This window comes from Hemicordylus capensis, chromosome 3 (genome assembly GCF_027244095.1).
Source record: "Hemicordylus capensis ecotype Gifberg chromosome 3, rHemCap1.1.pri, whole genome shotgun sequence".
In the NCBI taxonomy this organism is placed as follows: domain Eukaryota; kingdom Metazoa; phylum Chordata; class Lepidosauria; order Squamata; family Cordylidae; genus Hemicordylus; species Hemicordylus capensis.
Window position 1 is genome coordinate 191,046,162 of NC_069659.1, and position 27,790 is coordinate 191,073,951.

The 27,790-nt window shown below is 43.4% G+C and overlaps 1 protein-coding gene across 7 annotated transcripts in view; it reads left to right on the plus strand.

Annotated features, from left to right (window-relative positions):
* NSD2 (nuclear receptor binding SET domain protein 2) overlaps positions 1-27,790 on the plus strand; it is a 192,227-nt gene that overhangs the window by 33,588 nt on the left and 130,849 nt on the right. For all 7 annotated transcript variants that reach the window (XM_053304254.1, XM_053304249.1, XM_053304255.1 and 4 more), the window contains one exon: positions 20,560-20,725. In XM_053304254.1, the coding sequence (XP_053160229.1) occupies positions 20,680-20,725 (46 nt within the window). In that variant the 5' untranslated portion in view covers positions 20,560-20,679. The remainder of the gene's footprint in view (positions 1-20,559; positions 20,726-27,790) is intronic.

Sequence of the window (27,790 nt, forward strand, 5' to 3'; positions counted from 1 at the left end):
ACAGCTGGCAATTATCAGTCGATTAAAGTGAAAGTAGGCGGATTACTCCTTACCAGAACTTCTTGTTGTAATATTACAAGTTCTGTTTTTTTCAGCACCTAGTTAAGTAAACATTTTACAGTATTTAAAAGCTGGTTGAACATGCAGGCTGAAATCGCTGTGTAGACCAGCTGGTGGGGTTTTTTTTACTGCATGAAAAATGAGCTTTTTGATGTGTAAAGTAGTGTGCCGTGGAGTCAGTGTCGACTCCTGGTGACCACAGAGCCCTGTGGTTGTCTTTGGTAGAATACAGGAGGGATTTACCATTGCTTCCTCCCATGAAGTATGAGATGATGCCTTTCAACATCTTCCTATATTGCTGCTGCCCAATATAGGTGTTTCCCATAGTCTTGGAAACATACCAGCGGGGATTTAAACCGGCAACATCTGACTTGCTAGTCAAGTCATTTGCCTGCTGCTCTATTAGGTGGCTTACCTAAATCCAAAAACCTGTGCAGAAAGTGAGCTGGAAGTGAATGTGAACCTAAAATCTTCTGGTTGCCTTGAACCTGAACCACCAAACACAAAAAGTGGTAACTGGTTCAGTAATCAGGCCATCAGGAGACTCTTCTGTACAAAAATTTCTGCTCCAGCTATATTCAGATAAACTATTTTTGAGTAAATCATCTGAAAAAGGAGAAGGAGCAGTAAAGATTTGAAGTCAGGGCCTAGAAGTGATAGTAGTTTGGGTTGTCTAGTAGAAGTTTGTCCAGTAATGAAGCTTCAGTGTAGAGAGTTCATGAACTGAAGTGGGAAATTTATTGTGTTACAGCTCTTCCTTGTGACCATTTCACTATTCATCATAAAACAGGGTAGTTCCCTGTATTTTGTCCTGTTGTAAGTATTTTATTGTGTTAATCTTGTTTGTGAAAATCTTTTAATCAGTCATTTAAAAACACATATAGCTGACACCGAGACTAATGCTGCATTGCACTATGGTGGAGGACGGGTGACCTCCTCTTCCTTCTGACCCTTTTTGCTGACCTCCCCTTGCCTCTGAGGCCCACTGTGCCTCCCAAAGAGAGGCTGAGTGACCCTTAGAGATATATTTTCAGGAGGCGCAGTGGGACTCAAGAGGGAAGGGAAGATGGGTGAAAATGGCTTCTCCCCTGTAGCACCATCACAACATTAGTCTGGATGCAAGATCCAGGCTAGGTGAGTCATGACTAATTTGTCTAATTTATTTCAGTGGTGCTTAGTCATGACTAAATTAGTCTGTCTCCTGCTTACTGTATTCATTTTAGATAATTGCATTGTGAGCAAAATAATGTTATATTACTTTGCATGAATTGGTTTAAAGTGACTGCATCATTTACCAAGCTGCTTTTTAGAAATAGTTGATATCCACAGTTTTGTAGTTTGGGAGTACTTCTGCACCCAACCCTTTATCTGATACTTCAGGTGGAGGCAGTGGCCAGGAGTGCTTTCTTTCAGCTTTGACTGGTTCGCCAACTGTACCCTTTCCTGGAAGTGAGTGGCCTTAAGACAGTGGTGCATATGCTGGTAACCTCCAGGCTTCACAACTGCAGTGCACTCTTGGTGGAACTGCCTTTGTATGTTGTCTGGAAGCTGCTATTGGTACAGAACGTTGCTGCCAGATTAGTCTACTGGGTGTCCCATACAGAACATATTACTCCAGTTCTAAAAGATCTACACTGGATACCAATAGGTTTCCAGTAAAATACAAAGTGCTGGTTATTACCTATAAAAGCCCTTTACAGCTTGAGCCCAGGGTATTTAAGAGAATGCATTCTTCGTTACAAATCCCACAGCCACAGCCTATTAAGATCTTCAAGGAAGGTTCGTCTGAGGGTGCTGCTGGCTCGTCTGGTGATTACTCAAAGGTGAGCCTTCTATGTAGTTGTTCCAGGGCTGTGGAATGCACTTCATGCTGAGAGAGCTGCTCCATCCCTGTTGGCTTTTAGGAAACAACTAAAGCCACATCTCTTCATCCAAGCTTTTTAGTTAGTTGATGTGTTTTTATTGGTATTTTAATTCGATCTCTTAACTGGAAAAATTTTTTAATGCTGTAAACCACCTAGAGACTTTCAATAGCAACACTCAAAGAGTTGTTTTAAAGGACTTCTTTATTTCAGTGGGACTTCTGCTAACTAATTTAGTCAATGTTAGCTGCTGTCTGAACTGAGACTGGACTGGAAAGGGGGTGGGACCTTACTAATCAACTTGAAACAGAATTGAACCCAGATTTTTAATAGTTTGACTCTGTGGGCAGGATGCCTAAGGAGGCTATCAAGTTCCACAGCTCCTTTTCGGCACCTGCACCCCGCCCCACGTGACCGCATGGCTATTTAAGGCAAGAGGAAGCACGGGCACCTCAGTTCCTTTGCGATCGCCATAGAGATCACTTGGTTTCTGCGGCTCCTTCATGTTGGCTAATTTCTACTTCTACTGCTAATTCTGACTACGGACTGTTTACTGACTATTTTTTGGCTGTTGATTTGGATTATCTGCTTTCGGTTTTGACTCGGACTGTTCCTGATTCTGCCTCTGTTAAATCCTCCTCAACTTGACAAACGATCCGACTGATTTCCTGGCTGTATTGACCTCGGACAGTGAGTACTATGGATGCCCTGAAAGGGAAGAAAACTTTTAAATGCTGCACTAAATGCAATGCAAAAATTGCCCTCACAAGACTGCCACAACTTGTGTTTGCTGTGTCTGGGCGAGGCCCATGTTACTTCAGCCTGTAAGATTTGTCAATCTTTCTTGAAACAAACTAGAAGAAATCGGGAACTCCGTTTACGGGCCTCCATTTATGACTATGTTTTGGCAGCGCCTTCCTCGAAATCGCCTTCCTCGAAATCGTCGCTGCCCGAAAAGCCCACTCAAAAGCTATCTACTCCGACACGCTGATCGGTGTTGACAACTGTGCTGGAGAGAAGCACTTCGACATTGAACATGCAGGCAGCGACAACTTGGACGTCGATGCAGGACAGGCATCATGCTCAGCATCAACGGTATCCATGTTGATGGAGACATTGGAGGGAGCTTCGACATCGAAGTAAGCATCACGTTTGACATCGGTATCGATGTCGATGGAGACATTAAAGGGAGCTCTGACAGAACAACAAGCGACATCAACCTCGGTCACGACATCGACACTTTTGATACCGACCACTAGAGATCTAGTGCCTGCACCGACTCCTATCCGTTCCCCCTCGACATCGAAGAATGACAATCAACCCTACTTGTTGAACACTCCAACTAACATTACCACAGTGACACCAAGGTTCCTATGACTTTTACGCTGGAGGGAGCTAATATTGAGGAGATTGAGGCTCCGCTAACTGCCGCCCAGCTCACTACCACAACACCTTGGCACACTTGCGGCTTCAGCCATCCGGTTTCCCCGTCAAGGGAAACTGCTTTGCCAGGTGTCACCTCATTGGGGACTGCTTATGACTTCCAGAAAGACTGCGAATGGAGGGGTAAAATTGCATCTATTCGAGATCCTCCGTGTACCCCCGCTACGCTTTCCATCCACGCTCTTCCCGCGAGGGATGTTCCACCTCCTCCGAAGGTCTTTGTCAACATATGCATGCAGACACAGATTCACAGGGCATCTGAGCAGACTCAAACAACTTCAAGTCACTTCACCATGACGGCGATGCAGACTGATCATTTATCTGTGCCTACTCCCCCTCTAGTGACATCTCCAAAAGTACCACGACACCATATTTCTTTGGCTCCTGATTCAGAGGATAGCCACCATGGGTATTCTGATTTTGAATTGGATGCTGAAACATTGGAATTGGATCTGTCGCTGGATGTAGTGACACCAACCCACGTTTCACCGATGGCAAATGCTTTGGGACTAGATCTTACGTCCCAACTCAAAACTATAGATGACCCAGTTTACAACTTCATGCAACGATCTCAATCCGCACAACCAATCGTGCTTCCCCTATTGCCCATCATCTCCAATGTAGCACAATGCGCATGGCAAGTACCACACATTTCTACACCTACTTCAAAAAGACTTGAGGGTCTCTGTCGAGTGTAAGAACAGGACAGTACTTACCTGTTTAAACATCCTGTCCCAAACTCATTGGTTATTGATTGTGCTACCACCTCCAAGTCGGGAAGGAGACATACTACCCCTGCAGACAGAGAAGGCAGGAAACGATGTGATGGGCAGGAAATTATATTCCACGTCTTTTCTATCAGTCAAAGTAGCCAATTACTTGGCCTACATAGCTAAATACAGTTATTGCATTTGGGAAGCTCTGGAGAAGGACTTAGATACGTTATCCCCGGAAGAGCTAAAGCTTCGATTCCGTAAAACATTACAAGCAGGTGACCTTAGCTGTCAGCAGTTAAGCACGGCGAAGCACTTGGCAGAATCAGAGTCCCGTTCCATCACTACAGCCATCACTTTACGTCGTCATGCCTGGTTGTGGATGGCCGCCCTGCAACAAGACATGAAAGATAAAATAGAAGGTCTCCCATTTGATGGAAAAGGACTATTTTCAGAGGGGACCGACACTACCATGGAAAAGATGAAAAAGTCTAAATTCACTGCTAAAACCTTTATGTCTGCTACCTCACAGGCCGCATCTTATGGTAATAAACAGTGTCCCTCTTACCGGCCCAGATCCACATATCGACAACAAGACCGGAGGGACTTCCGTAAGTCTTATCAACCCTTCAGCAAACGGACAACGCAACAGAAGGGAAGATTGTTCTCAAACCAATGCAACAAGCAGCAGCTTTGAAACACAGAACAGCCCATCACAATTGCTTGGAACCCCACTTTGCTTTCACTCCCAGAACATCAGGGAGGACTTAGTTCTGGCCTACAACATCTCGCAGCCGGCCCCACTAGCCACCAACACCATCAGGTTGGCAAGTGGTGCAAAAGCATGGTGCAACGTAACATCAGATCGGTGAGTCTTGAAGATTGTCACATCTGGCTATGCGATAGAGTTCAAGACCCGGCCGTCTTTCAGGGGCATACGCTTCACAAAAGCAACACTAGCCTTGCTCCAGGAAGTCCAAGAACTCATGCACAAAAAAGCAATAGTTCCAGTGCGATGGGCAAATAGACGAGAGGGCTTTTACTCCCATTATCTTCAGATACCAAAGAGGGATGGCGGGATTCAGCCGATCATGGACCTAAGACATCTAAACAAGTTCATCTATGTGAAAAAGTATTGAATGACGATGTTAAAGGACATCCTACCTCTTCTCCACCAGGAGAGGTGGCTTGTGACATTAGACTTAAAGGATTCATACTTTCACACAGGAATCTGGCCTTCCTTTCAGAAGTACCTATGGTTCACTGTGGGGACCTCACTTTACCAGTACTTTACCAGTACCAGGTTCTACCGTTCGGACTCTGCACTGCGCCCCATGTGTTTACCAAATGCATGGCAGTGGTGGTAGCCCACGAGAACGAGGGGGATGAAACTGTATCCTTAACTGGACGACTGGCTTCTATCATCCAGAGACAAAGAAGAGTTACTTTTGCAGATAAAGTATGTGTTGCAGCTTCTCCAGGACCTCGGGATACCGGTCAACTGGAAGAAATCCAACCTGACACCAGTATCGAGCATATCGTACACTGGAGCAGTACTCAATGCCACACTGGGGAGGGCGTGTCTACCAGAAGATCGCTATCAGACCATTCATTGCATTGTTAGTTCAAGAATTTCAAACCACGCCGTCTCAAACAGTGTGCCACATCCTACGTCTACTGCATCCTGCTTGACTTTGAAGACCCATTTGCATCCCACAGTCTTTCTTCCAGCGGGTAGTTCCACAAGTCTCCAAGTCTCATTTTTGTGCAAGGAGTCAATTTCTTCCATTGCTGCTTTTCTCCACTTCTCAGCTTCATCAGCTGGCAACCTTTCTATATCTTGCCACTTAGTGGGTTCTTGCATCTCTCCTCCTTTAGCCATGAGTGAGAGTCTGTTAGGAGGAACCCCTTTGTTATGCCTCTGTGAGCGCCTCAGTTCTGGTTCTGGTTGTGCAGCCCCTTCTGAATCTGGCACTGATTCCTCGGGATCGCTGCTTGACTCCAGATCCATTTGAGTCCAATCATATGGCTCTTTATTCATCTGGATTTCTGGGGAAATCTTTGATGCGTCACCTTTATTTGGTCTTTGTCTTCCATCAAAATACACTGCATTGCGGACTTTGACCTTTCCACTTTTTGGATCAAGGATTCTGTATCCTCTAGATTCATAACCAACAAAAATTCCCAGTTCACATCTGCAATTGAGTTTGGTCCTCTTTGCTTTGGGAATATATGCATAGGCCATTGAACCAAACGCTTTGATGTGTCTTAGGGAAGGTTTTGTGTCGTGCCAAAGTTCAAATGGTGTCTTATTTGTTGCCTTGGTTGGCAATCTGTTTTGCAGGTAGTTAGCAGTCATCACTGCTTCACCCCAGAACTTGTCTGCTAGATTGGCATCATACAGTAGACATTTGGTCATTTCCACTAGAGATCTGTTCTTTCTCTCAGCTACCCCGTTGAGCTGTCCAGTAAATGGAGGGGTAGTCTGGTGAGAGATACCAATTGGTTTCATAAATTCTTTCATCTGGTTTGACATATATTTCCCTCCATTGTCTGACCTCAAACACTGGGGCTTCCTTCCAAATTTGTTGTTCACCAGTGCAATATATTCTTTAAATTTCTCCAACACCTGACTTTTTTCTCTTAGAACATACACATAGCAAAATCGGGAGTAATCATCAATGAAAGTCGGGACATACCTATTTCCACCTGAACTGACTGGTAACGGCCCACAAATATCTGAGTGCACCAGTTCCAAAATGCTCCCGGACTGTACACTTCCCCTTGCCGGAGAGGTTGGCTTGACTCCCTTGTTAAGAATGCAATACTGACATCTGCTGGCCATTTCTGGACATGCCCTTATATTAAATCCCTCGGTTGGTTTCCTCATTTGGGAGTCAGTTTTAAAGTCTAGGCTTCGGTGGCCCAATTTTCTGTGCCATACGAAATCACAATTTTTGTGTTGGCAACTACTTGCCACGTTTGCTTCTGCAGTAGCACAGTCTACTTCAAAAAGTCCATCATCCTGCATGTGGGCAGTCATGATTAACTCATCACCTTTAGAGATGTAGCATGCTTCATTTTCAAAAATTGCTTTGCACCCCTTCTTGAGTCCATGCCCAATTGAAATCAAGTTGACTTGCATCTCTGGCACGAAAAGTGCATTAGTTATCTTAACCTCATAAGCTTCAGTAGCAGAGCCACAAAGTAACTTTGCTGTCCCCTTGCCTGCCACACTTATCTTCCTTGAATCTGCTAATGTGACATCCGATTTGTAGCCCACTTTTTACGATGCTCTGGAGAGGCCCAGTGGTTGCCACCAGCTTGTCTGGTGGCGACTCAGGACCGGGCGTTCTCTGTGGCTGCTCCAGGGCTTTGGAATATGTTCCCTGCTGAAAGAAGAGCATCTCCTTCTCTGTGCCCCCCCCCCCGGAAGACCCTCAAGACTTTCCTGTTCTCACAAGCTTTTAAATAGTACTTGAATGGTTTTGTATTGATTTTATTGTGTTTTATGTATTTTAACCTGTGCAGAGATGTATATATCAGGCTGTATGAATAAATTTAAAAAAAATCCTTTTTTTAAACACACACAAAAGCCATTTTGTTGGTCTGAAGACCTCCCTCCCCGGTCATTTCCAGCCACCTCCAATGCACAGATATGCTAGGTATGCTAGATATGCCTGCCACATGTATGCTGTGGTCAGGTGTCTTTTTTCTGACCGTGAATCCACGAATCCACAGATGTGGAATCTGCGGATAATGAGGTCCACCTGTAGTAGGTATTTAACATAAGTATCAGTTTAATTTGTCACATCTGTATCCTGCTTTTCCATCAAGGAGCTAATGGCAGTGTACATGATATATTGTATTCCCCATGAGCAGCCTTTTTTGGGTAGATTATGGGTAAGTTTTATGAACAGAGAATAATTTGTCCAAGGTGATCCAGTGACTTTGGATTACCTATTTTTATTTATTTTTATTGTTAAATTTATATACCACATTTCATTAAGAAAATCCCAAGGCATCTCACAACAAAATTTAAAAACAAGATTATAAAAAACACATAAAACAGTACAAAATACAAGAAGCAGCAGTGGAGACAATCATATAAAAGCCTGGGTAAAAAGCCACAACTTGACATGCTTTCTAAAAACTGTGATGGAGACTGAGGAGCAGATACCCAGAGCATTCCAGAGTCTGGGGGCAGCAACAGAGAAGGCCCTGTCCCGAGTGCACGACAACCTAGCCTCCCTCATAGTCGGCACCTGAAGCCCCCTCAGATGACCTCGTCAAGAGGGCAGCTACTTTTGGGAGCAGGCAGTCCCTCAGGTATCCCGGGCCCAAACCGTTAAGGGCTTTAAAGGTCAAAACCAGCACCTTGAATTGGACCCGGAAACAAACTGGTAGCTAGGGCTTTAAAGGCCAAAACCAGCACCTTGAATTGGACCTGGAAACGAATTGGCATCCAGTGCAACTCTTTCAGAATGGGTGTGATGTGCTCCTACCAGGCAGCTCCAGATAAAACCCTAGCTGCCGCGTTTTGCACTAGCTGCAGTTTCCAGATATTCTTCAAGGGCAGCTTCGGGAGCTCCTCTCTTAAACCCAGGTCCAGAGAGTGGTTCGACCATGATTGCCGAGTGGCTAGAAAGGACCTGGTTACAGCTTTTAGAGCTTTTCAGCAGGACCCTAGGATGTCATCAAAGTCCATCTTGCTGGCTGAGAAGAGGCAGTATAAAGGCCTTCTAAAGGAAAAGAAAGCATTGGCCTTAAGATCCCTGTGGAAGGACCTCTTTGAGGCAGTTAAAGGTGCCAATGACTCTAAGTTTTGGTGCTTAGTGAATGCACAGTGGCGCACTCATCCTCTCAATGCCAGCTGTGCAGTACCTATGAACGACTGGGTGACTCACTTCAGTGATCTTTATAATCTCTGGGATTTCCCTTCAGCTTCTGGGAAGTTGGACTTTAGCTCTGTTCCAGAATGGCCACGAGTTATGGTATTGGAGGTGGAAAAATTAATAGGTGAAATGAAAACTGGTAAGGCCCCAGGATTTGATGGTATTAACTCTGAGGCTATCCAATTGGATACTGAATGGTGGGCCCTTTGCTGGCCAGGCTTTTCACCTATATAGACTCCACTGGACAAATTCTGAAAGAGTGGGGTATGGCTGTTATAGTGCCAATTTATAAGAAAGGGGAAAGAAATCTCCCCTCAAACTATAGGCCTATTTCACTGTTAAGTGTAGTCAGCAAGCTGTATGCCAGGCACCTCTTACCCAAACTTCATGCCTGGATGGAGGGTGGAGGATAGCAATAGCAATAGCACTTACATTTATATACCGCTCTATAGCCGGAGCTCTCTAAGCGGTTTACAATGATTTAGCATATCATTGATTTAGCATATCATAGCAGGATGAGAGTGTTTTGGGGGATGAGCAGGCTGAGTTTAGAACTGGACGATCTACCATTGATCAGGTCTTTATCCTCTGTCATCTGATCGGAAAATATGGAGATAAGCCTGGGTCGGCTTTGTATGTGGCCTTCATTGATTTTAAATTGGCATTCGACTCTTTCTAGAGGATTGCTTTGGGAGAAGCTAGCCAAACAAACATCGACAAGCGGCTTTTTTTAATGCAACAGCTTCATGCAGGCTCAAACATCAGGGTTAGATGTCATCCTAAAGGGGAGCTTTCACAACCTATACCTACCTATAAAGAAGTGAGGCAGCAGGGTGGATTTGATTTAAATCAAACTGATTTAATTCACGATTTAAATCACTAGTCAGTAAGGCTTGATTTAAATCATAGTTTTCTACATAAAGACTAATTCTTGCTGGTATAACTTTAATATGCAAGTAGATGAAGATTTTTAGAATAACAACTTTTCATATTAGTTTTTTTATCCCCAGTTTAATAGGTTAATCATTCATATTTGGACAACTTTTCTGTTGTACTTAGGAAGGAGAAAAATAATCATTACCTTAATAATAACAATTTAAATAGATTTATTCAACTGAAACAATAACATTACAGCATATGTTATTTGCTTAAACAAACATCCATGTTTGTTAACTAATTTGGCTAAACAAAATATATATATTTTAAGAAACTTAGACTGTCAGCCCAGTCTACACATGAAAAACTTAAATACTGTCCTCTGTAGCTCACTCGTCATCTTCATCTTCTTCTTTGTTCATAATCTGGAAAAGAAAAACAAGCTTTCCTGCTTTATCGGGTCCCAAACAATTTCTCAATTTAGAATGAATGAGTCCAAAGGAAGAGAATATTCTTTCAACGCCTGCAGAAAAAGCTACTGCTGTTAAAAGTGAAATCATTACTTGAACAGTCTCTAAATCCAAGTGCTTAAGTGACTGCCACCAGTTCACTGGTGTGACTTTCTTTAAAATATCTTCAGGAAACATATATTTCTTGAATGGTTCCCCCTTAGCTTTGAAGTTTATTATAGTTGGCATTACAGATGGATGATTGCTGGATACCCATGTCATAGCTAACTCCTCTTCCTCAGCACTTAAGTTTTGACCCTGGTACTGGATATTGACAATATTTGCCAAAAAATGAACTGGAGACAGTACTTGTCCCATTCGTTTTTTTAATGCTTGTAATTTAATTCTGTCCATGTGTAGTTCTGTTTTTAAGTGTTCACTCAGTTCCTTCCAAATTTCAACAGCATCAGCAATAAAACAGCTATTTTTCTGTATTTTGTTTAAAGATTCAGAGATGGGTTTCAGGATGCTCAGCATATGTTCAACATTTCTCTTAAGCCCAATGTTGAGGATTTTGGCTGTGACAGTGCCATCTATTTTATCTCGATTTTGTTCACAAACTGTCATCAGAATAGGCCAGTTCTTGATATACTGCTCAAAACAGTCCACCACAGAGTTCCATCTAACATCTTGTGGGAGCATTAGCTTGGTTCCACCCATCCTTTTCAGAGCTGCTGCAGCAAAGTGATTGTTACGGAAGTATTTAGGAATTTCAACAACATTAGTCTTTATTTCTGGAACACTTAAGTCTTTGGCTAAGAGGTGCAGCAAATGAGCACTGCAACCATATGTTATTAGCTTTGTATTCCCTTCCTGCTCTTCTAAATTTCTTCTCATCTTGGATACATTTGCAGCATTGTCTGTGACCAAACTGCGTACTAGACATTTGAATTTTTGTTCACATGTTGTTATAGCTTTTACTGCCGCTTCTTGTAAGTATTCTGCTGTGTGTGCATTTCCTGACGTATCAATTGTTTATGCAAGGAAGACTTTCCCTTCTTCTGTTGTTATACAAGCACATACAATAGGATCATTGTGGACATTACTCCACCCATCAATACTTAGGTTAACAATTCTACCCTCCAAAGCTGTTGCACATTGCTCCATTTCTCTGTCATACACTTTATCCAGCAGTTTCCCTGCAACATCTGCTCTGCTGGGTGGACTGTATCCTGGTCTCAGTGACTGAACCATATTAATGAAATGTGGGTTCTCAGTCAGATGGAAAGAAGAGTTCGTTGCATAAACAAACTGGGCAATTTTTTCATCAATTAACTCTTTTTCTAATCTGCTAGTTTTTATCACAAACTTCTCTATGGTGGTTCCAGGAGGGAAGGATTTTTTCTTTCTTTTAGGTGATAGTGATATGTGGCTGTGGGTGTCTGATGATGATGCTAATGAAGCACTATCCTGGATGGATAACTCTGAAACTGTAGAACAGGAGGATGGTGATCTTGAAGGTGGATAGTTTCCAGAATCCATGAATTCCCCTAAACAAAAAAGTCAATGCTGTTATTTTATTGTTTATACAATTTCTGCTTATTGTACACAGCACTGCCCCAAAAGGAATATTTGCTTTTCTTCATAACTGTACCAAATGACAGTAACATGCAGTAATAATAAGAAATATAATTTTGCTCAAACATGACAGTTCAAGGCAGTCTTTAGAAATATTATATGATTCAATAAAAATGTTTACCAACCTGAAGATCCTGCCTGTTCAAATGTGTTTCTTTGGTCATCTTCATCACAGCACTTCTCATGATGTTGCCTCAATCGGGCCACCAGGCCTTGCATTTCTTTGTTGCAGTGTTTGCATTTTGCACGCATGCCTGCCTTACCGATAGGTAAAGGAACTTCATTAAAATATTGCCAAACTGGGTCTCTTTTACGGCCTGCTGCCATTATAGGTTTTTTCCTCCAAGGAAAGAATGTGCTAAACCTCAGGTCATACACACAAAAAGATCCAAAGACTTGTCTGTCTGTGGCTATGCAGTATTATGCTCAGAAAGTTTCACTTTCATTTTGTACTGCTTGTCTGCTTGCCCCTCCCTCCTCACACTTAGTTTCACTTTCTTCTTGTGCAGATCTATTCCACTCCAAACAATCAGAAAAATATTGTTTATATTCTATTTCACTGAACTTCTTGAAACTTAGCACTGAAGGGCTTGATTCTGTATTCATAGGTTTGTAGAACAATAGGATTAAGGTCTTTTTCTCAACTCTGTTCATGTCATAACATTTTTGCTGTGAAGAAGAGGCATGTGATCTCTGCTGAGTCAAATTCAGTTTTGAGAACTGCAAAAGTAATCCAAGCATCTGTGATAATATCTTGTAGGCAGAGAAACTGCCCAATAATCTTACAAAAACCTCTGGAAGAGCATGACATTGTGAATGGATTAATGGAATTTATTTACCAAAAAAAATCAAACATATACAGCCTTATTCTACATAATTAAAAAACTAATCTTTATTTCATGATGGAATAACCTTTGGATGGTAATATATTTTCCTCAAAAAGCATTTTATTTAAAAAAATCCAGTTTAAATAAAAAAAATCAGATTTAAATCCACCCTGTGAGGCAGGGATGTATCCTTGCCCCCTTGCTTTTTAATTTATATCTCAATGACTTGGCCCCTTGTTTAACTGATTCCAGTCTACATTCGCCATCTGCTGCAGGTGTGTGCATTCCTCTTCTTCTTTATGCAGACGGTGCTGCTATTTTAGCTAGGACTCCGGTGGGCCTGAGGCGAGCATTGAAAAGGTTGGCCCTCTACTGTAGAGCCAATCATCTTCTGATCAATTACTCGAGATCCAAAGTAATGATTTTTGCAAGGAGACTTAGGCAGTTAAGATGGTTGATCGAGGATCAACAGTTAGAACAGGTCTATACATATAGATATCTAGGTGTAACCCTGAAAGCAAGGGGTTCATGGAAGGTACATATAGATCAAGTTATTCTTACGGCACGGAGAAGTTCTCTGGCTATCCGGAGATTTTTCTATTCTAGGAAGTGAGATCATTTCACCCGCCTTGAAATTATTTGCGGCTAAAGTTAGGAGCCCGCTATAATATGGGGCGCAACTTGGTCCTTTTCCTTCATACAAGTCTATGGGTGTGATTCAAAATGACTTCCTTAGGGCTCTACTTAGAGTACCTAGATACCCCAATGTATTATTAAGGTTTGAGTTGGGTGTTGTGAAGATCGAGGTCTGGGCTTGGTTGTCTATTTTGACCCATTGGCTCAAAGTCAGACTCCGCCCCCCCCGATGGATTTCTCTCATTTTGGCTGATGTATTACAGCCCACTTGGGCCCAGGCTATTCAGGACAAAATTGTGTCCTTGGGTCTGTCTATGAACTACCTGGTCCTGTTAAGTCACGACCAAGCTAGGCAGATCCTGAAACAAAGACTCTTGGACTTTGAAATCCAACAAGAATTCTCCTGAATCCCTGATTGTACTAAAAGGAGGCTGGGTTTGAGCAGTTCTAGTTGGGGCTCTGCTGCTTATTTGAATGCCTTGAGCATGACGTGTTACCAGAGGGCCTTTTTCAGAGCAAGACATGGTATGTTACCTTCAGCGGTGCTCTCGGGGAGGTTTCTGGGGATTCCTAGGGAGGATAGATTATGCCCATCTGGTATGGGGGAAGTTGAATCCATCCAATATGTTTTGTTGTGCTGTCCATTATATAGAGATTTAAGATGTTCCTTATTAACTCCTCTTCTGACACCCTTCCCAGGTTGCTTAGGAGATTTTTATGTTTCTTATCTTCTTGTGGATAGAACTTTAGATGTCACCTTTAAGGTGGCCAAATTCTGTTCTATTGCAGTATTGTTACGGCAGCGAGCTTGTCTTTGATTAATTTTAAAATTTTACTGATCATTTATTCGTGGATATTTATCTATATTTACATATCTCTTTTTTCCAGTTGTATCTTTCTATGTTATGTGACGTTTTGTTTATGTTATTGTTTACATTATGTTATGCTGACCTTGTGTCGCAAATAAAGAACCTTGTACCTTCAAGGGCAGCCCCACGTAGAGCGTGTTACAGTAATCCAGCTGTGACGTGACTAAGGCATGGGTAACTGTGGCCAGATCTGCCTTCTCGAGAAAGGGACGCAGCTGGCGCACTAGCCGAAGCCATGCAAAGGCACCCCTGGTCACCACCTCCACCTGAGCTTCCAAAAGCAGAGCCGGGTCCAGTAATACCCCCAAGCTGCGTACTTTATACATCTTATCTTAAATCTACTTAATTCTCGTAGACATGCCGCTGGGGATGTGTGGGGATGTGTGGCAGAACTCTCTCTCTCTCCCTCCCTCTCTCTCTCGTGGCGGCACTACTTGTGAGAGTTCCTGACTTTGAGGAGGTGGCCGGCTGGTGGGAGAAGCCGCACCGACCTGAGGAGGCAGCCAGCAGGAGGAGGTTGTGGCAGGCAGGCCGGAGGAGAATGAAATGGGGCTGAAGGGGGGGGAGAGGCAGGGGGAGTTGGCTGGCTGGCTGGCGGAGCTGGCTGGCTGGAGGTGGTGGAGCCAGTGTGGTGTAGTGGTTAGAATGCTGGACTAGGACTGGGGAGACCTGAGTTCAAATCCCCATTCAGCCATGATACTAGCTGGGTGACTTTGGGCCAGTCACTTCTCTCTCAGCCTAACGTACTTCACAGGGTTGTTGTGAGGAGAAACCCAAGTATCTAGTACACCACTCTGGGCTCCTTGGAGGAAGAGCGGGTTATAAAATGTAAAATAATGATAAAATAATGGCCGACTGGAGGAGGAGGCAGCAGCTGGCGGCGGATAATAGTTGCCCGGGCCACACTAGGGGTGCTGATGTTCTGTGCCTGGGCCAACTAGTTATACATTACATTATACCATATACTTTACATGTATATGCTTCCTATCTGTACCATGCATTTCAGAGTCCTGTATCGAGGTTCACTTTTAAAGTGCACAAAGGTACAGTCATTCACATAAAAACTTGTATGAGTTTACAGACATCTTAACATTCAGAGAACATGATATTTGAATATGACTCTGATCTAAGCCAGCACTCTATTCACTATTTTTCATTAAGAATTTGTTAAATTCCCATCACTATGAAAGTCACAATATATGTGGAGGAAGCACCCATACATATATTGCTGGGGTCTTGGGCTATCCCTTTTAATGGAGGCCAGACCACCCAAGGGTGATGAAGAGGATCCACTTTGTCCCTAGTGACCTCTCAGATTTGGTGTGTTATACTATTGGCTTTTAAAAAAATGCAACTGTTAAAAATCTGTTGTACAATGGTTTTTTTCATAGACTTTGGATTATGTTAATGTGTGAGATTTCTACTTCAGAGACAACTGCTTATTGATTATAAAATCTCTTTGTCTGCAGACTAAGCTAATGCTTAGATTTCCTTGCCCCAGCAGGGGAAGGTTTACGGTGAACAAAAACGTGATTTTAATTTATAACATAACATAACTTCTAAACAAATATCAGTTTTCTTTTACAAAAAGTAATAAAGCTTTACCAGTTTCATGAAGAAGTGTTCATTTGTTGTCTGTTGTCTTGCATTGACAATATCTATTGTTATTAATATTTTTATTTTATTTATAGTTTGATTTCTATACTACCTTTCATAAAGCTTAACCAAAGGCAGTTTACAAAAGTTAAAGTAACATCAATAACAATAGCAATTTCTTTAAAATAAATTTAAAAACAAAAATACAACACAGAGCAGCAGCCATAAAATGCACACAAAGCAGCCCCTGCTAACTTGGCAAAGGGGCACCTTTTAACGTGGTGATTCTCTTTATTTAGCAGGGGGAGAGTAACTGGCCCTCTCCACCCCCAGCACTGTACCTCCAGTGACTGTTGCTGCTGTCTATCTGATGGCTGTTTTTTTTAAGATTGTGAGCCCTTTAGGGACAGGGTTCCATCTTATTTGTTTGTTATTTCTCTGGGTAAACCACCCTGAGCCATTTTTGGAAGGGTGGTATAGAAATCAAATGAATGAATGAATGAAGAGAGGAGAGAGACCAGCGGCCCATAAGGGGCAAAAACCTCCTTCATTGCTTTTTAAAGGCCTCCGAGGAAGTCAGAGAACGAACATCCAGTGGGAGAGCATTCCGAAATCTGGGAGCAATAACAGAAAAGGCCCTGTCCCTTGTGCATGACAGCTTAACTTCCCTCAGTGTTGGCATGTGGAAGGTGGGCAGAAACCTTTGGGAGTAGGCAGTCCTTTAGGTATCCAGGCCCCAAATAGTTAAGGCAAGGCTGCATAACTTGGGTCCTCCTGCAAATGTTGGCCTATTAGCTCCCATAATACCTGACTGTTGGCCGCGTGACTGGAAATTATGAGAGTAGAAATCCAAAATCAGAAGGAGGGCTAAAGTTATGCAGCCCTTAAGGGCTTTAAAGGTAATAACGAGCACTTTGAATTGGATCGAGCAACTAATTAGCAATGAGTGCAGCTCTTTCAGAATGGGTGTAATATCTCAGGGGCCCAGGAAAGCAACAGCAACAACAGCATTCATTTGTTGCGAAGGCACACATATATTGTTATCCGTAATCCTATTAATTTGACTAGAAAAATATGCCTATATACCATACATAAAACATATTATGTATATAGTTCATTCATCCGTCGCAAAGGCATGCATATATTGTTATACATAGACCTTTTGCCTGACTAAAAACATATATATTGTGCATATAAAGTATATCCACACGAGTATCTTTTCTCTAAGATATTCTTAATCACCCATAACATATCATGAATGTCTGTAAGACAGGTGAATGCATGTCTTTCCAACGGGTTATTTATTGATCTGGCAACTCACGTGAAACCACCAACCCGCCCACAAATACACCTTTGCACTAGCATCAGGCCCAGTTCAGATCGTATCGCAGCATTTCGGCAAGCCTCACTTTTTCCTAGACCTCTGGCTTCTCTGTCAGGTACAATCTTGGTGTACCCCCTTATTCTCACTTTCCCCGAGACCTCTGATTTATGAGTTAATTACCCTCGTACCCATGCCGACAACATAACTGCTCTATCAGGCTGGGTTCTCTATTTTTCTGAGTAGTGGCTTCAGAACCCTATTCAGAATTTTGCAACAGCTGAAGTTTCCAAATATTCTTCAAGGGCAGCCCCATGTAGAATGCTTTGAAGTAATCAAACTGCGATGTGACTAAGGCAGGGATAACCATAGCCAGATCTGTCTTCTGGAGAAAAGGGTGCAGCTGGTACGCCAGTTGAAGCTGTGCAAAAGCACCTCTGGTTGCTCCCACACCTGAGCATCCAAAAGCAGTTACTTGACTGACTGTATCTTTTCTTCACTCTAGTGCTTGATGTAGTACTAGATCAGGTGCCTCTTTGCCCAGTTAGCAAGCCAGTAATAGGGAGGCATCAGAAGTCCTTTCATCCTGAGCTTGGGACAAGCTTGAGATGGTGCTGTCATTTAGTCTTTACAGAAGTACATATAAAACCTCATTTGTGTTGAATCACAATAGGGCCCCTTCCCAACTGTTCAACCAGTCTTGCATGCAAATTATGTATGCAACAATTTGGGTCAACCCACAGGAGAATCCCTTTGGCAATACAGTAAGGCCCAGATGTTTCATAAGGCAGTACAGGACCAGGACAACGTGGGGCATCTTTGCTGGTGCCAGGTACTCCATCTTTTCTATCTTGATTTTGGCCTCAAATTCCAGTGAAAAGTTCAGATGAAAGTTTTTTGCAACTGGGTGGATAAAAATGGATATTTTTTTAAAAGGATTTTTAAAAAACAAAAAAAATACTAAACGTCCACTTCTCATGTAAATACCAGCATGGTTAAAATTAAATCTCATCACAAACATGCTACACCAACACATTTGTGTATGCAAAATTTGGTATCTGTAGGTAATCTGGACGTATAACTTTCTTTCACACAAACATAACCTAAAACAATTCTTCAAATTACATAATAGATACAAATATGAATAATTCAGTAATTCTGAAGGTTTTTTTAATTTGATTTGATTAAAATTCTCAAAACTCCCTTTTTGTTAAAATAACTGTGAGCATACATTTGCTAGGTTACTAGCAAAAGGGAATGTGCTAATAAAAGAGAATGGGTTTTGAAAAATTGACTATTACTATAATCCCCCCGCCCCCGGGTCTTATTAAAACTAAAATTGAGCTGGAACAGATTAAAATTTATTATGATATGATAAAATGGATACAATATCTGAAAGCTGTTCTGCCATTTACAACTTGGGAATATTTATATGATCACTACTACTCTGAAAGGAATAGTCATGTTGCAGCAAAAACAAAGGTTCTTGTATAACTTAAAGGCTGTTAGATATTGCCTAACTTGTCCTTTTAATTTCAATGGGACTACTTTGACTAATTTTCCTCATCAGTGTCAGGCAATAACATTTCTATAGTGTATGATCCATAGAGGATTATGTGGTGTCATGTCATGTGGTGCCCCAGACAGAGAGGCTTGCCCTGGCGCTTCAGGGTCTGGCCGCATTTCCGGGCTTAGGAGTTCTGCTGAATAATGAGTTCAGTTTGGATCTGGAACTGCAACGTAATGGACTTTCTTGTAGTAAGGTTCAGATGTTTCATAAGGCAGTACAGGAGCAGGACAATATGGGACATCTTTGCTGGTGCCAGGCACTCCATCCTCCCCATTTTGACTCAGGCAAAGATCAAAAAATGTGTGGGTGCATTTCTAAGTTCTAAGCAGTTGCAAGTTCATTGCAAGTTCTAAGCAAGCACAATTTGTGGCATTGCGCAGCATCATTACTGATCAAATGGTACTCCTCTTCAGGCATTAACCTTAACTCTGGTCTTAAACCAGCTGTTTCTTTGGGCAGGTTAGATAAAAACTTATTTTTTAAAAAGTTAGATTTTTTAAAAAAACTTAAATTATATAGCCTTAAGCTCCAATTTCCCAGGTTTGTGGAGCTCGAGCCAAAATGAGATTGACTTAACTCTGGGCTTAACTTGCTGGATTTTGTGAATATATTTATAAATGTTTCAATATAAATATTTTCCAAGTGCACCTTGAATTTGTTTGGAATATATTTAAACCACATTCATCGTATTATATCCTCCCCCCACAATCATAAAAATTAATATGATGGGTGTGTGTGTGTATGTGTATGTATATGTATAGATTGATAATGTGCACGCATGTACGATATACCTGTGTGTGTGCACGTGCGAGAGAGAGAGAGAGAGAGAGAGAGAGAGAGAGATAATTTTTTTTAAAAACTCTTCAATGTCAGAGCCATTTTTCACTGTGCTGCCTCTGAACAGTACTGTGCTTTCTCAGTGCTGAGAGGCCCTTTAAGAAAGATGCTGTCCTCTCAAGAGCTCAGTGGGGAAAGTGCTTGGAAGGGTACATTTTCCATCATTCTGTGCATGCTTTCCAAGATGGTGCAGGGGCTGAAGAGGGTTCCATTTCCCTTAAAGGAACTCCCTGGGTGCTGGGCAAAGCACAGCTATGCACTGTGAGAAATAGTTGTCTCCACATGGTGACAGGAGGATTGTGCAAAATATTCAGCTTTGCAGAAGCTTTGCACAGGCCAAAGCATTTTGGTAACTAACACTGGTTCCCGGGCCTTATAATGAAGAAAACTACACTAGCTGAATTCCATTGTGTGTGGTAGGATGTGTGGGCCTTGGTTGTCCTCAATCTCCCCTGCCCTCTGCAGCCCCCTGGGCCTTCCAAGACTATATTCCTAAGGATTGGCAGCAGGCAGTCCTTAGGAATATACTGTAGTTTTGGAAGGCCCAGGGGGCTGCAGAGGGCAGGGCAGATTGAGGACAATCAAGGCCCACACACCTTACCACATACAATGGAAAACCCTGGTGTACTAACAAAGGGTTAACCTGGGTATCAACCAGTGTCTTCATATGCAATATGAAGGCTCAATAAGGTTTCAGGAGGCAGTTGCTGTGGGAAGCGGAGAGAACTGAAAATTGCCTCCCCCGCCTCTCCCCCCCCTCTAAAATCCTGGTGCACAAACACAGTGTTATTCTGAATGTTGGCCACTAAGATAGAAGTAGCTGTTTGCAAGCATTAATGTACTACCTATTCCTGTTAAGTGAAAATGTATTGTATGTTTTTCATATGCATTTTAATGTGAAAAACATTTTCAGTTTCACAGATAAAGTTTGTAAATATGTTTCTGTCTTTCTTTTTCTTTTAAAAAGCTTGCAGTTAAAGAAGATTCTTCTCCACTTACTGGAAAAGATGACAAAATTCATGTATTGAAGTACAATGTGGGAGACTTGGTGTGGTCCAAAGTATCTGGCTATCCATGGTGGCCATGTATGATTTCAACTGATCCTCTTCTTCATAACTTCACAAAGCTAAATGGTATGCTTGTTTTTTTCATTGACAATTGTTGCTCTTTTGGGCCCAGAGAATAACAAGACAAAACAAGTAAACAATTGACTGACAGGAAAGTATGGAAGCATTTTGGTTTGCGTTGACCTATTCATTAAATTCATTAAATCTGAACAGAAAAATAGCTAATACTTTACTTATATGAAGATTGTAATTTGAATTGGACTATTACAAAATGCTTTAGCATTTCAAATGTGCATCATATTGCAATGACCATATGGATCACAACTTATTGTACTGACAGAGCATTATCATTTACTATAGTAGATTTTTAAATGTGCTTTACTGATTCTGTAGCTATGCGTATGTGCAGAGACCTCATCAGAACCTAACAAGCTCAATTCTGCTTTTGGTGGGAACCCTGCCCCCAGCAGCTATATGTGGGTGTGCCACTCCTCATCCCCTCAGTCTTGCTTCGTCCACGCTTCAATCAATAAAGAGGGGAAGGGGAAATCCCACCGTGACTACAAAAAGCTTCATCAGCCTGTTCAATATAAACATAAGTACAGTCAGCCAGGAGTGGATCCCTACAGAGAGTATATTGTGAAGGAAATGCCCTGGTACAAAATTACATACAAACCTCCTTAACAACATTAATACCGGTAAGAAGACCTAATCTTTGAAAGATTCCTTCACAATATACTCACTGTAGGGATCCACTCCTGGCTGACTGTACTTATGTTTATATTGAACAGGCTGATGAAGCTTTGTTGGCGAAACAGTGTATATCCGGAAGAGCCGTTCGACTTTGATTCATGAATGACCTTGATTCATGAAGTTTGTTTTTCTCCATAAGGGCATGCAGTGGGCTTTATCTTTGATCCATGACATCTCATTTATGGAAGCCATGCTCGACGGGTTCTCTGCAATCAGCATGTTTGTGATTTGAAATCTTCCCTCCTGTGTGGATGGTATTGAGCATCTCGCCTACAAGCCAGCACCCCCCTTTCTTTTGCCCTTTTCAACTACATTTGTATTTGTTCAGTTTGCATTCTCCTAAAGGGCATAAGGGCGTATACTCGTTGACTGAGGACGTACACACCTCTCTGAGACCACGTCTGATGTGGCGTTTTTGTCATTTGGTATTTCTATCATGACACTTGACTTCGCCCATTTCATCTAGCAGCCCTATTTTTGCCTGGCTCAGTTACACCTCCTTTCAATATTTCTGATTGTTATTGCACATGCTTAAATTCATGTATTCTGTATCGCGAGAAGGCATTTTGTGTATTATGTGTTATGAGATGGCTTGAGTATCACTGCATACATTATTTTTCTTGTTGAATTGTTTCTGAATATATATTTCCAGTGTTTATATACATTTCCAGTGTCTGGCCATCACTTGCACATTTGTTTTTTTGTAGTCATGATGGGATTTCCCCTTCCCCTCTTTATTGCTTGTTTCATTCCGTGATTGCCCCTGTTTTCGTTTTCGTCTACGCTTCAGTCAGCATCGTGGCATCTGCAGCTTGGCAATAAGTAGGATTATGGTCTATCCCCGTGTTTTTTCCTGCTTTCTTTCTCTTTACTTCTTCCTTTACTTATTTATTTTCACACAGTAGCGGTTTATTCTCGGTGTTTTGTTTTCTTGCGGGTTTTCCCCTCCTTTGGAGCTCTGATCTTGGTTGGGACGGAGTGTGGCAGCTGGCTGGCATACAGCGTTTATGCCAGGGATGACGAACTTCAAGAAGTGCGTTCATTGTGGATCTAAGATCCCTTCCCCCAATACTCACACCAAGTGTCTTCTGTGTCTGGGGGAATCCCACATTGTCGAGACCTGTCTTCACTGCCAGAGGTTTATGAAGCAGGCTCGCAAGAATAGGGCTTCTCGCCTGCACGCAGCCCTGTGGGACTTGTCTCTAAGTTCATCGGAAGCCTTATCGTTTGTTTATTTATTTTATTTATTGAACACATTTTTATACCGCCCAAAACTTACATCTCTGGGTGGTTTACAACAAAATAAAAACAGAAAGTAAAACATTAGTTAAAACAAAACCAAAAAGTTTAAAACAGCATAACAATTTAAAAATTTAAAAACAATATTGTAAAACAGCATTAAAACCATCAAAACAATATTAATTAAAACAGATGTGTTTTAAAAGACTTTTAAAGAGCAGTCAGAGATGGGGAGGTTCTTATTTCACTAGGGAGCGCATTCCAAAGCCTCGGGGCAGCAATGGAGAAGACCTGTGCCTGAGTGGCCACCAGATGAGCCAGTGGCAATTGCAGACAGACCTCTCCAGATAATCTCAGTGGGCGGTGGGCTTCATGACGAAGAAGAAGTTGTCTTAAATACCCAGGGCCCAAGCTGTTTAGGGCTTTATAGGTTATATCCAAAGCCTTGTATTTTGCCCGAAAACATATCGGCAGCCAGTGTAGCTGCTTCAATACAGGAGTATTGAATACAATACAATATCAGTACAATATCATTGAAGAGGTCAGTTAAAATGTCTTTGCCAATACAGCCTGATCGTCCTGAATCCTCTTCCGTCGAAGTTGATAACATGGCCTCAATACCGGTATCGATGCCCCCTGTCGTTATTCCTCCAATTTCAAGCACCTTGGTACGTTCTGAGGACTTGCCTTGGCATCCTCTGCCAGTGATGCTGGATCCTTCTCTGACTCTCTCGGTGAAGAAGAAGTAGAAGTAGTAGTGCTTGCCTCATGACTTACTGGCGGGTTAACTTCTCCCTCCTATCTCGAAGAAAACGAAGAACAAGTCGGCTTCTACACAGGGAGGCCTATTGGCCAAGAAGCCTAAGTTGGACTTGCCGCTAACTGGAGATTCGTTGGATGTGGCACCTGAGCAGGCACACCTGCGTAGAGAACTGTCAGTAGCGACGGATGAGCCTGGCTATGCTTCGTCAGGGAAGGAGGCCTACTCGCTGGAAAACTCCACGGAAGATGCAGCGTGGCTGCCTTGGCGTTGTTCACCCTCTTGTCGGCATCGGAAATGTCTCTCTCCTTGGAGGAGGTGGCGCCCTTGTATAATGTTTAGCGTCGGTACTCTGGCTCTTATGAATGATACTGCGGGGGCTATCGTTCAGACTGCTCGACTATGTTAAACCTAGATATAGCCCTTGATATCCGGATGATCCAGCCTATAGGAGACTTGGAACTGTTTGGGACTGCTGTGAGCTGCCCTCTCACTCTGAAGGGAGGCCGCGCTCTCGCTCCCCACAGTGTTGCCCTCAGGATTGTCCTGAGCAGCGCAACTCGCCTTCTGCAGTTCCTGTTATGCAACAAGCCTTGCTCTGTACCCAGGTGCTGCCAGTGGAGCTTCCCACCTCAATACTGACAAGAGCAGCAAGCCTGAATCCCCTGCGGTTTCGGCAGTCTTGTCCCAGGATTCCTTGGCGCCTCCTGAGAGAGGTGAGACTGTGAGAGCGCTTCTAGCTTCCTGGAATTGGAAGGTGTGTTCTGGGGTTTGTCTCCCTGGATATACAGTCAGACTCTAAACCTGTTTCTCCATCGGAAGAACTTAAACAGTACACTGTGTATGTGGCACTTATAGCTTCAGCCTCATGAACCTCGATTTGCAAGCGTCCGTGCAGCAGTCTAGGGGTCATAGCCAGTCAGCACCAGGTGATGAGGGCAGAAAATTGGTCTCCTTTGGGAGGAGACTTTATTCGGCCTCAGCTCTCCACTTAAGAGTGGCCAATTATCAGGCCTACAATGCCCGATATAACCATTTTTTGTGGGAGAAAGTGGCCCCTTTTTTGGATCTACTACCACAAAATAAGCGTGACCCTCCTGAGGCGTTCCTACGGGAAGCAATACAAGTTACTAAACAAGAACTATACTCGGCCAGACACTCGGTGGAGTGTGCAGCCAAGGTGATGTCCATGTCCATGGCTCTCAGGTGACATGCCTGGCTATGTTCCTCTGGACTGACCTATGAGGCCCGTGCTAGAGCAGAGGACATTCTCTTTGAATGCTCTAGCCTCTTTGCGGAACAGACGGATGACATGCTTCAAAAAGTCCAGACGCTGAGGAGCACAGCGAGGTCCATGTCCTATTCTTCTCCAATACCTAAGCCGCAGTAACCTTCTTGGTCCCTTTATCAACAGAAGGCCCCGTCTCAGCAGCAGTTGCCTTCTGAACGTTCCTTTTGCTGCAAAAAGTACCAGTTCCGATACATGTCGGGTCCACAGCCTAATAAACCAACCTTCCAAAAGCAATGCCTGAATGCGTTTCCAAAGAAGCAATGATTCAGGGAGCTTTTGGACTCTCCTGGCTCCACTCTCGACCGAATGGGACAAGGTGACCACGGACCAGTGGGTCTATATGGTTGTACGTTTGGATTACGCCCTCAAATTTTGTGGGACACCACCCATGTCTGGGGTTGTGTCTACCCCATATAGTTGGACCAAGAAGTCGCTGCTCTCCTGTCAAAGGATCCGATAGAACGGGTCACCAATCCAGAGAGTCCCGCGTTCTATTCCCCATACTTTATTGTGCCAAAACCTGGCAGAGGTTGGTGTCCTATATTGGACCTCAGGGCCCTGAAGAGGCACCTGGTGTGCAGGCGTTTCTGGGTGCTGTTGGTGCCTACCATATTGGCCATCCTAGAGAAGGACATGTGGATAATCTCATTAGACTTGAAGGACGCGTATTACCGCGTCTCAATACGTCCTTGGCATCGACGATTCCTAGGCTTTCAGATGGGGGGGATTACCTATCAGTTCAAAGCCTTGCTATTTCATCTCACGACAGAGCCCAGGGTTTCTACAAAATGCCTGGCCCCTGTGGTGGATTTCCTGCAGGAGCAGGGTGTGCAGATCCTGCCCTAATTGGACGATTGGCCCATCCTGGCGAGAACTAATTGAGCGGTCTTGGACGCCCTAGAGATGGTCATGGATACTCTGAAGGTTCTGGGTTTCCAGATCAATTTTGAGAAATCTCAGCTGGAACCGAACCCCAGAATTCAATTTGTTGGGCTGATTTCCGATGCGACCTTGGAAAAGGTCTTCCACCCGGATGTCCACATACATACTGGCTTCACGTTTCTGGCGGAGGTCCACAGACTATGTACTCGGTGCGGCATTTGCTGGGACATATGGCAGCCACCACTTACGTGCTTCCTCAGGCGCGCCTTCATACGTGCATAATCCAGAGGTGGTTCTTGGACGTAATCGACCTTCTTTGGTATCCGGCCCATTTGGAGTGCACACCCCCTCAATGTGTGTGGGAAACCGGCTTGGTGGGCCGAGATCTACCATCTGACCTTTGGCGCCCCTTTCAGGACTCCCCAGCCTTGATAGGTGATTACGATCGATGCATCGGAGCTCATTTGGGGAGCGCACCTAGATGGGTTTCACCTGAGCGGACGTTGGTTCCCCAGGGAAAGGGTTTGGCACATCAACTACTTAGAGTTGCTGGCCATATTCAATGCACTCAAGGTGTTTTTGCCAGTAATTGCGAGTCACATGGTGACTGTCCAAACGGACAATACAATGGTGAAAGCCTACATCAATCGACAGGGCGGCACATCTTCGAGGAGCCTTCTGTTCCTGTTGCTGGATCTTTGGCACTGGTGCGTGGCTAATGCTCGGTACGCCCTCTATAGAGCCCCTGGTGGCGCAGTGGTAAAACTGCCGCCCTGTAACCAGAAGGTTGCAAGTTCGATCCTGACCAGGGGCTCAAGGTTGACTCAGCCTTCCATCCTTCCGAGGTCGGTAAAATGAGTACCCAGAATGTTGGGGGCAATATGCTAAATCATTGTAAACCGCTTAGAGAGCTCCGGCTATAGAGCGGTATATAAATGTAAGTGCTATTGCTAGTGCTATTGCTATTGCTATTGCTCCAGCAGAGGGGAGGGTGAGGCCTCTTTGAGCAGGCCAGGGTCATCCTGAAAGCCCTTTGGTGGCCCAGGAGGTCCCTGAGGCAGCTGGTGGTGACTTGGAAGTGCCTCCCCACTCTGCCAAACCTGCTGTCACAGGAGTGGGGTTGGGTGCTCCACCAGGACGTTCAATTCCTACATCTGATGGCCTGGAAGGACTTCCCACCGAGACTAACAGACATTTTGATTGCAGCCAGAAAGCAGTCCACTCAAAAACCCTATGACCATAAGTGGACTTGCTTCTGTTCCTTTGCTATCCTGCATGGGTTTGATGTGTCTCAATCCTCTGTATAAGCTGTATGTAATTATCTGCTCTCACTTAAGGAGTCTGGTTTGAAGCTTTCATCCCTTAAGATACATGTGGCTGCCATTGTGGCACAACCAGGCTTCATGGTTTAAAGATGCAATAGTTAAGAGTTTCCTGAAAGGTCTGTCACATGTTTTTTCTGATGATCCTGTTATGTCACCGGCCTTGAATCTGTCTGTGGTTCTGGCCAGATTGATACAGTCTCCCTTTGAGCCTTTGGCTTCAATCGACCCTCGTCTCCTTACCTGGTAGGTGGTCTTTCTGGTGGCAATCACCTTGCTAGGAGGGTTAGTGAATTACGTGTCCTAAGCGTTGATCAAACTTACCTACAATTTCACAAGGACAAGGTGGTGCTTAGGCTGAATGTCCAGTTCCTTCCTAAGGTGGTCTCTATGTTCCATCGTTCAGTGCCACTCACTCTGCCTGTATTCTTCCAGAAACCTTCCTCTGATGAAGAGAGTAGGTTACATCGCTTGGACGTTAGAAGGGCATTATCCTTCTATATCCAGAAGTCTGCTGAGTGGAGGAAACTCCTTCCCTCTTTGTTCTCTATGATGGGCCTTGTAAAGGGCTCCTTTCTGCTCAATCTATGTCCAGGTGGATAGTTTCGACAATTGAGCTACCTGCTTCTGTTAAGGCCCACTCGGTCAGGTCTGTGGTGGCTTCTGTGGCCTTTGATCATGCAGTCCCCTTGGACCCTATGTGTCAGGTGGCTACTTGGGCTTTGCCCTATTCCTTTATCCACCATTATGTATTGATGCCAGTGCTTGGAATGATGCTCTATTTGGCAGGAGTGTCCTGCAGTTTATTTTCAGTTGACTTACTTGTTTCTGAAATAAATACTTCTGGCAGATTACATATTGCATCTGTTTCTTCCCTCCTCCTT